The sequence below is a fragment of the Calonectris borealis genome, chromosome 1 (genome assembly GCF_964195595.1).
Source record: "Calonectris borealis chromosome 1, bCalBor7.hap1.2, whole genome shotgun sequence".
Classification (NCBI taxonomy): Eukaryota; Metazoa; Chordata; class Aves; order Procellariiformes; family Procellariidae; genus Calonectris; species Calonectris borealis.
In genome coordinates this window covers 15,304,154-15,314,322 of record NC_134312.1, presented here as the reverse complement: position 1 = coordinate 15,314,322, position 10,169 = coordinate 15,304,154, and the positions used below count along the sequence as shown (strand labels likewise).

Below are 10,169 nucleotides of genomic sequence, written 5' to 3'. Positions count from 1 at the left end.
TGGTATAGGCATATCCAGATAGAATGAAACTGAATGGCTAGTTCACACATGTTATGAACCAGGCTGGCTATGACTATTGAAGCTGGCTGACATTTCACTTTGTAAGATCCAGTTACTGTTAACTTCATAAAATTTTAATCATATGGGATGAAATATCCCATGCTGAGTAATGAAATAATTCATACTTTTTAAAGAATGTTATTTTGATCATATTAAAAGAATCGTGAGACACTTCTTGGAAATGTCCCTGTAGCACAGTAGTTCCTTGGCTCCAGTATGTAGTCAAGACTAATTAAGCAAAAGTGGCACTGTTCTGTGCCTTAATGGTAAAAAATAGTGTACCAATAACTATAGCTGCTAATGCATGTTGCCTGTGTAACTGAGGCAATCGTTTACCAAATAGTTGCTTCCCACAAAATAGGACAAGCTTACTCTGCTGTCAAGATGAAGTTCTCGAACTGTACCCAGACAAACCAGTTTGGCCAGTGCTTCTTTACTGGCCATTCCATTAACAGAAGTTTATTTCAGAATGCATTGTAACCAGAAAGTTTGTAAAGGAACACTGATCCTTGCTGAGATGCGGTAGGGTAATGGCTGTTAATTTCCCAGAAAGGTGTTGGCGAGGGCGTTGTAGTGATGTCACGCTGAAGGATGTGTGAAGAAAGGACATCTGGGGCACTGCTGACATAACATGGCATCATCCTACTAGTCAGCTGCTGTCTGATTTTACTGAAGGCTGTGAAAACATCTTGTATCAACTAAAAGTACAGGGGAGGTTGTGGAGAAGAAAGAGGCTTTATTCTTCAAGAGAAAATGAGTCAATTGCTTCCTCTTACATTAAGCTTGAGCTTACAGTTCGTCCATTGTTGTTTTCATTGTGGCTATTTTTTGTGTAGTTCAAGCCAAGAGAAAAGGAAACTGGGTAAGCCTTGCATCTGATTTCTAATGGATTCTCATCTCACTGGTTGGCAATCCCTACCTTCAAGTAGGAAGCTGAGATTTCATAGAAAGAGGCCTTCATATCAAAGATGTGCCTTTGCAATCCCTATGAAAATCTTCTCAAATTTGCCCAAATTATGAGACTTTATAAAACAGCATTTTGCACATGTTGGACAGAGACATGTGAGAGTTTAATACTTAAGTCTCAAAATATTTCACGCTCACTTAGCAGATAAATCTCTCACACGCATGACCAGACTGCATAGCTGCCATTCAGAGAGAAATAGTAGGCACGAGTCCAAACCACCGTTGCATCATTGCTGAAAACCTTTCCCTATCATTGCTTGTGTTGTGTTATCACTGCTGAAGACCTTTCCCTATAATGACTTGTGTTGTGTTTGATCAGGAAACTGAGAGTAGTCGCTAATCTTTCAGTGATCCTCTCTTCCCTTGCTGACCTTTAATCAGCATGAAGGAAGAAACCATCCAAATTAAATAGAGGAAAAAAAGGCAATAGATTGGAACAAGTTGATGAGAGAGGTTGAAATGAGAAGGGCAAGCTGGGTAAAGAGCTGAGAACCAGGAGGAGAGTGGGCTAATGAAGAAATTTAAGACAAGGACCCAGGAAACTGCAGGAAGTTTAACTGAAGGGGTATTTGGGAGCCTGCTGGAAGTAATGGGGGAAGCTAGAATGAGTCATTCTGGAAATCTGGGTACTTCAACACCAGAAGACATATTATCATTAAAATATTGCCACAGTCTCTTTTAATCCTATTTCAGATCTGAGTTAAGTCATGCCAGTTCATGCCCTATTTTACACTACGTACAATATGTATCTGGGTTGATGCAGCTATTTCGGGGCATAGGTAAGTCTTTAATTTCATATCAAATTGATGTTAAACTGGTCTGCTTTGTCTTTTATACCTTTCTTCTTTTATTAGTAATCCCAAGTTACTTGATAAACAAGAATACCTACATTAACTCTGTGCAGCTGGCACACACTGTACCATTTTATAGATGAAGAAAATGAGTCAGGTGAGCCATGTAATTTGCTTTAGGAAGAGCACAATGAATCAGTGAATGAGCCAGGAATCTAAATTCAGGAATTTGTGACCTCCTGTTTTTTCTGGAAATCCCAACTCATGCTTCCTGCTGTTTTTTCTCCAGTTACATTACTGATATAACAAGCCTACTTTTCTTGTTTAACGTGTGCATTGCTGCTATTAATGTTAACTGGTTATACTCAAACTGTGACAAGCCAACAGTCCTCCTGACTTTAAAAGCAAACCCAGCTTATTAGTTACTGTTGCTTAATACTTCCTATTTGTCATCTGTGTTGCTCAAAACAAAGCTGAGAATTCTCCTCTTTGTTTTGTTTACATACTAGAGGGAAAAAAAAAAGCATGTTGGTAGCCAGAAAACTCTTTAAGTGAACAAAAGGAAAGACTCATTGTATGTATGCCTACACAAGCGTATCATACTTAAAGAAATGTGGAATGGGGGTGGGAACTGAAGGAACAAGCGACAACCATGAAAGGGAAGAAGATGAGAAGGCTGGACTTGCATATTAATAAGAACTCTCCTTTAATTGGGATTTCCTTTCACTACATTGTTCTTTTTCTTTTTCCACCACCCATATTTTTTTTTCTTCCTCTGCCTTATGTGTTATTTCTCGTTTGTTCCATTCTGTGCAAGAGCAGCATGAAGTTGGCTCATATCCTGATTTCTGAGAAAGTGCAGTTCAGAGAGCATGCTACCACACAGTGGGAAAAGCAGTGCTGAAAGGAACTGGTACAGAAATCAGGGCAAAAGCTTCTAACATCCCTCAGCTGAAGGAAGAATTTTGAATTATTCTCAGAAAGATGACAATATCATGTTTACAGAATTGCTGCTAGGTAACTTTTTATTCTGTACAAATGTATTCCATTCACATCTGAAAAGTTAATGTCTTCTTGTGTAAGTGGGATATTTCAAAGCTAGGCAAAAAGGAAGCAAACCAAACATCTGTGGGATGTCAGGTGACTGGTCCAAACTATATTATAGTTTTACCTATAATTTAACTATAGTTTTACTTCACTCCATAATTTGGTATTTTCTCCTTCTTGTCCCATGATGTTTGCACCTAAGATCATCTAAATCTGCTGTTGTCCCTCCTTTCTGGGTAAGTCACATCACCTACATCTCGTAGCGCTCTTCCCCAGAGTGAATGAGCTCTATGGTAATCCTTGTAATAAAACAGACACCTGTTCCTATATTATGTTGAAAGAGAGGCAGCCAGACCCAGTCCACCATTCTTTATTTATGTTGTATACTGATTTTACAAATGCCTTCTTTTGCTATTTAGTCTTTCTTCTCTCTTGATTCATCATTTATTTTTAAAAAAGCGAAGTTACACACAATAAGACATATATTGAAGTAAGGATGCAGAATTTCACTGAAATGAGTGGATTCAAATAAATGTAATCCAGGGTAGATCCATTCTTAACAACCACATCCCTTGAATTATTTTTTGAATTTTCACTTACTGTTTGTGTTCTCAGGAAGGGAGTTACACTCTCAAGAGTCTGAGAAATAAGTTGGGTTTTTCTTCTTTTTTCTTTTCTGAAATACGTTTCACCTCTACTGACCTTAATTTACTCTCTGGTTAGTTAGTTGCACATGGTGCAACACTCTATACATACATATAGAGTCTCAGTGATTTTTTTGCACTTCTGCATAAGCACTCTCCGAGTGGCTCTTTGGGGGTGGGGGGAGGCGGCGAAGGAAACAACAAACACCAGGAAGAACACAGTCCCTAAATATATGTCCATTAGAATTGAAAGAAATTGACTGTGTAGTATACACCCACCTGGTCCTAACATAATTCCTTCTCTGTGCACTAGCAGATTGTTCCCTCACCCTGATTATGTTGCTGACATTATGCTTGTGAGGGAAATTCCTTCTTGACTCCAGATTTGGCAAATTTATAATCTTGTTGATGTAAGCAAAGCTCACTGTACTTATCTACGACCCAATTGTCCCATCAGTTCTACATATAAACCTCCTGTTGCAGTAAATAGAATTCCACATGAGTAGCTGAAAAAATGATTAGGACCCTGATATGGTTTCTGCCCTACAGTCATAGTTACAAGGTAACTTTAAGCCAGCACTGCCTTGACAAAGAAAAAAAACAGTCTCACCGTTTTCATCATCAGCTGCTTGTCTCTACCATTCTCTGTACAGGCACAAGTATTCATGCAGGAACACAATTTAACCAATGAAGTTAAAATTAGCCTGGAAACAAAGGCTAAATATGTAATCTGCTTTTTAACATTCAACAATTATTAATTTTCATGTGTCTAAACTTTCTCAGCAGCAAGCCTTCAAAATTTCAGTACAGCGTTCTGTTGCCTGCCCTATCACACTGAACTATCACTAAAAGACTAACCACAACAAGAGAGACATGTAACATACCAACATTGCATGTTACCCCAGTAGTAGTTTTTACTGGAAATGTTTTTTTCCCTGTGTTCTTCTACAATGGAGGATGGGACACAGAAAATTTTTGATTTAGAAATGCAGCTGCGGTGCCTGATGAGCGCTGTAGTTTAGGAACTTCATAGTCCTATTGTCTTCTGTTCACCGGGCTCTCTAGTCAGACAGTATTAGACATTGTGGTACCTCCTCTTTGAGTTGTCTAGCTTTACCTTTTCGTTCCTGTCCCACTCCTAAGCTGAACTAACCATAACTAAGGATTCAATTTTCTGTCTAGTTGAAATCTCAATGATCCAATTACTTAAGACCAGTGATTACTGCTAGGTGCCTTCAGTCTCATAATACCTTGACTGCGGCTGCTTTTAGATCTTCATCCTTATGGATTCTTTGTCTTGCCATTTAGGGAAGCAGTTCAGCCTCAAAATTTAATGACTTTTCCCTGTAATCTTTCAGTTACTATGCCTTTGAACTCCAGTCCCACATGAAGATAAGCCTCACATTCATATTGTAGTTTTTGATATGGCCCAGATCATCTTCTGCACAAGGCATAAGTTATAGACGACACAAAATTTCAGTCATAACGCTATCAAAAATTAAGCCATGCTATGCACAGCACAATTAAGAAGTGGCAGTTTTCAACAGGTCATTGCTAGGCTAAATCTGAATAGAGCCTGGTATTATGGGCAACAAGACGTCGTCGGCAGGAAAAAAACAATTGCAAGAGTTGCCCATCATGACAACCAAATAACTTGGTGAGAATCAGAATTAAGGAAAGCTAATTTCCCTGGATTTGTGTCATGAGGTTAATTGGCTCTGGCATCTAACCCCACACAGGTCTCGGGACAAGCTAAAGCTGATCTCGCCCCGGCCGCTGCCAAGGAGGCAGACCGCCACCTCCGCCCCCGCCGTTTCTCTCCTCTTGTCACAGCTCCCAGCACTGCGCGGCAACAGGGTGGATCACTTCGCTGCTCTGACCTCAAACCAAGACGTCTGGGAAGGGAAGCGGTGTTTGGCAAAATTGGTTTCCAGTTGGTTCCACGACCTGACAAAGCCCACCTCGGCGGCTGCCCCGTACAGACACCGAGGGGTGGAAGGGGCAGCGGCCGGTCACAGGCCAAAGCTGCCCCCGCTGCTAGCTGTATAACCGGGCGCTGAGGGGCAGGCCCGGGCCGGGCGCTGAGAGGCCGCGCCGCGCCTCAGGTGCCTTCCCGCCGGGCCCGCGCCGCCACCTGCCGCCGCCCCGCCCCCGCCTTTCCGGCCGCGGCCCCGCCGGCAGGGCCGCGCCTGCGCAGTTGGCGGCGCGGGGTGGGGGTGCCGCTGCTGCCGGCCGGTGCCCGGCGCGCGGTCGCGACTGGCGGGCGGCGGGGCCGGGGTCGGGCGAGCCGGGGCCGGGCGAGTCGGGGAGCGTGCGGTGCGGGGCGATGAACTCCCGCAAAGGTACCGTGCTTTACCGGGCGGGAGCGGGGGGGCTGCGCGACTGCCGCTCACGCCGGCTCCCGGCTGTTCTCTTCTCCCCGGCAGTGCTGGCCCTGCAGGCCCGCAGGCGGCGGCCCAAGCAGTCCGCGGCGGCCGGCAGGAGGGACAAGCACCCGCCGCCCCACAAAAAGTGAGTACGGGGACCGCCGACCCGCCGGGACGGAGCCTCTCCCCTGGGACAGCTTCGTTGTCTGTCCTTCCCTCACGCTTTCCTCGCCGCCGCCCCGTAACGTCTGTCAGGGCAGTCCCGCGGCCCGGCCCCTCTGCCCCCGCGCTGTCCCGGCCCCGCTGCCTGCTTTCACGGGGGAGGCTCCCCACGCCGGGACAGGCGCCGGGCAGAGCACACCCCCCCGGCCGCACCGCGCCGGGGCCGAGCCCTCCCGCGGGGGGTGTCGCCACGTCTCCCTGGGGACCGTCCCCAGCCCTGGCCCCGGGGTCAGCCTCCTTCGGGCAGGGCCTCCCCGTGCCGCACGGGCCGGCCTTCCTCCCCTGTGGAAACCCGCGCTGGGCACTCCGGGCTCGCTCTGGGGGGAATCGCTGCGGCGCCCGTCTCTGAGGAACCTCTGTCTGTCGGGGATCTGCACAGGCTTGGTCTTCGTAGCCCTCGTGTCCCTTTTGAGTCACCCTCCAATTCTCCCATCTTCATGGTCTTCTTTCTCTCTTTGCGCTTTCTGTTCTGTGATTTCTTTCTGGCGGCGTTGTCCCCTCTATAGGCAGTCCTTTTTCTTACCCTACTAATAGCCTGATATACCCATCCTGCTCTCTGCCTCCTGCTCGGTACCATCAGATTATTTCCCATTCCCAGATGTGTCTAATTGCCACCAACGCCGATACTTTTTTCTTTCCTTCCCTGTTTAAATCTCTGTTGGTCTTGCAGAAACGGACAGAAGCCACGGTCTCTTTTTTCCCCCCTGTCTTCTGCTAACCATTCATGTTCTTGTCACTGTCCAGTTCATCTTTTCTCATTCTCATGATACCTGTTTTCACTGAACCATGTAGGAACGTTCTTCCATCTCTATAGACTTCCAACTTCAACTACTGTTTCCTAGGATAACGTGGCTTTGGACTCCTTCCTGTTTTATTTTTTCTCCTCATAGGATTATGTGCTTCTCTCACTAACTTTTACTGTATTTTGTTCAGTGAGACTTCATTGGTGACTCATTAAGTCACCAGTAGACTCTTGTCTTTATTTTTGTTGCTTGGGGATCCATCTACCTACTTTGTTCTGACAGGGAAACATACGTCCTGATATTCCTTATCCCCCTCTCCTCCTAGTCAGCCAGTCTTTAGAACTGGGAAGCAGGGTATGGTGGATGGATGGATATATATGTGATGGGGTAAAGATGTTGCAATGTGCTATGGTAAATGATTCAAGGGGCAAGGTGTTTTTCTTTCTGATTTCTACAGAAAGAAATAGAAAGAAATAATAATACATCCCTGACCCTGGAGTTTTGGGTTTTTTTTAGTTATGATGAACGGACTTTTTTCCCCTTTGAGATGGGTAAAAATAATGTAGGATGAAATGCTGGTGTAGTGGTCGTCAAGCTTTGATAGCTAACTTTTGTTCACATCCTGTTGTGCTACTGCTGTTTCCTCCAGCGTTCTATGAAAGCCGCATTATGCTTTCAGTTGCGTGAATTTGGAGTTATTGCAATGGAAACAAATTTTATGTGCAAGATATGCAGTCTGATTGGATTGGTTCCCTTGTTTCCAAAATCCTTTTGGAAAGTCAGTTTGTAACATTACAGGGATTTGTTTTGCCACTTTGAAAACAGAAATAGCTTAAATTTTATTGTAACTCTAGGTTCAGAATTGGTTTTGTAGCTTTCAGTTAAGTCTTAACCACAAGGTTATTAATAAACTTCTGTTCTACTTAGATGATACAGGCGTTTAATAGTCTTCTTAGCGGGGCAGCCTTGGGATGTCTTGCTGAATGTGTTTGTCAAAAGTTTGCTTTCACAGACATTTAGTAAGCACAGAACTGGTACTCTTTTCGTGTTTGCTGAAGAAACTGGCTACTGTTAAGTCAGGGTGCACAGTCAGTAGCTGGCCATTTGCCATACTGAGTCGGCATTTCCAGATGCAATGGCCCAATCTGTTCAGTTGCCTCGGGAAACAGTGGTTTTGCTGCGGTAGACAACAGAGCCATCATTTATTTTCTGCTACGTATGTTTTCTTTTCTCTTCAAACCACTTTTATGCTATGGAGATCTCCTATTCTCTTTTTTGCTTCTTTATGAAAGGGAAACTCAAGTTTTTAAGTCTCTTTGCATATGGCTAAATAGGCAGCCAACGTAAAGCCAGCATTGGATGTTATTTCAGAAGACAATCTCAACAAAAGTATTTGTTTTGTCCTGTTCCTAGCCTTGCTTTAAATTCAACTGCTACACCATATACTAGTGTGTTAGAGCTGTACAGTATTTGTGACACACATCAAATGCACAGTAGCTGCAAATGAAAATGTTGATTTGAGGGGTGGAAATTCTATACCGTAAGTTCCCTGTAGTGAACTTGTTCACTACGTGAAAATTGTGACTTGGTTTTGAATCCAAAGCTGTTTTTTTTTTTTTTAACTGTGGTTCTAATGAAGACTCTTCTCTGCCGGGTCATAGCTTTATAGAGCAACTTCCATTGTTGCTGGTAACAATGTGCTTCAAAGGAACTGCAGGATTCCTCTTCTAGAATTGGCTAGGAGAGTTGTATCGCATTGAAGCTTACTTGCAGGCTTTTGTTTGAAGAGTCTTAAGATGATGACACAAGAAGAAAAAATTACAGTGCTCTTTAATGCTGAATAGCTTTTTGTCTTTATGACCTTAATTGCCATAGAAGGCTATGAGATCAGTCCTGTAACTGCTCAGTGTTGACCCCTTGAGTCAATGATGAGAACTGGTGGAGGTGAATCCATGTTTTTTATGTAATAGGGTGGAAAAATAAAAAAGTAGAAGTGAAGTGGCTCATGTTCTGAAGAGAAAGCACTTTGTCTTGAATCAAGACTATATCTAAAATTTCATGTAATAATAAAATCTACTTGGTTTGGTCTTACTTTGAATTCAATCATCCAGCCTACTGAAAAAGAATAATATCTCACTATTTTAAGATAACATTTAGCACTTGATTTTGGTTATAATAGATGGACTTGCATGCAGTGTGTACAAACAGCTTATGTATTTTTTGAGTCGGACAAAAGATTAATCAAAATGGTTAATTCAGGTCTTCTGTGAATTATTTCTCCTTAAAATGGAGATCTGCGTTGAGAGAGGTCTGTGAAATAGCATTTTCGACAGATGCCCGAGTCTGTGTTCAGAGATAAATTTGCTTACATATAAACAAGCCTGTTTACTGTCCTTTACTTAGTGCTAACAGAACCCAATTATGTACGAGATGGCCTCAGGTATGTCTGCCTTTTGCATTCAGCAGAATGGTAGGCTCTTCTTTATATTCAGACTAGTATTGGCTTCAACTGGAACAAACTTCTATCTTGGATATTTTTATTTTGCTTGACTTTATTTCTAAGTGAATATGACAAAAACCAAGTGAATACCGAATCAGGGATTTGTCACCTTTAACATGTTTACTATAATTTTTTATCCAAAGTTAAAGGATAGAGTTTTGTATGTAAAACAATCCAGATGATGATGTGTGGATGTATGGAGAAAGGATTAAGTGTGTTGAATACTTCAATACAAATGCATAAATCCAGGTATCAAGATTGACTTTTCAAAATTCAGTTTTCTTGTAGAGTAGGTTTTTTGGTTTTGTCTTTAAGCAGTACTTTAGAACAGGTGATAGAGACCATGTGATACTGCTTTATGGTAGAGAAGAGTATGTATGTTAGGTAACATGGGAAGTGCCAGATTTCTGTACTGTGCACTTCGAGACGACTAACTTCTTGGACCCACAGGTATTGTACAGCTATCAAGGTTTTGGATATATGACATTACTATGGAATCTTAATGTCCGAAAATCATTCACTGCTTTTGTTTGTCAGTGGTTCTCTACCACAGTGTTTTTCAGCCTCCTTCAGTAACTTTGAGGAGAATAAAAATACCCATCTTGCACAATGTTACAGTGGCTTTTTACAGTGGCTTTTACAGCTTCATTTATTTTTTGCTTGCAGAAGTCTTGCAAACCCTCCCTAAGCTTTTCATTAGCTTTTTTGCAAGGGTGAGGTTGGCAGTGTGTATATGTAAAATATGTGAAGTAGACTTTTTTTTTGACCACCAGTGGTCTGAGGCCACAGTATGTGGATATCCTAGAGTGGATATATATCCTAAGGTGGAT

At 42.9% G+C, this 10,169-nt stretch overlaps 1 protein-coding gene across 2 annotated transcripts in view; it reads left to right on the top strand.

Moving 5' to 3' along the window:
* The first annotated feature begins 5,716 nt into the window (after window positions 1-5,716).
* The window catches only part of SRPK2 (SRSF protein kinase 2), a 150,923-nt gene continuing 146,470 nt past the window's right edge, over window positions 5,717-10,169 (top strand). For both annotated transcript variants that reach the window (XM_075145432.1, XM_075145422.1), the window contains exons 1-2: window positions 5,717-5,850; window positions 5,935-6,019. In XM_075145432.1, coding sequence (XP_075001533.1) covers window positions 5,835-5,850; window positions 5,935-6,019 — 101 coding nt within the window. In that variant the 5' untranslated portion in view covers window positions 5,717-5,834. The remainder of the gene's footprint in view (window positions 5,851-5,934; window positions 6,020-10,169) is intronic.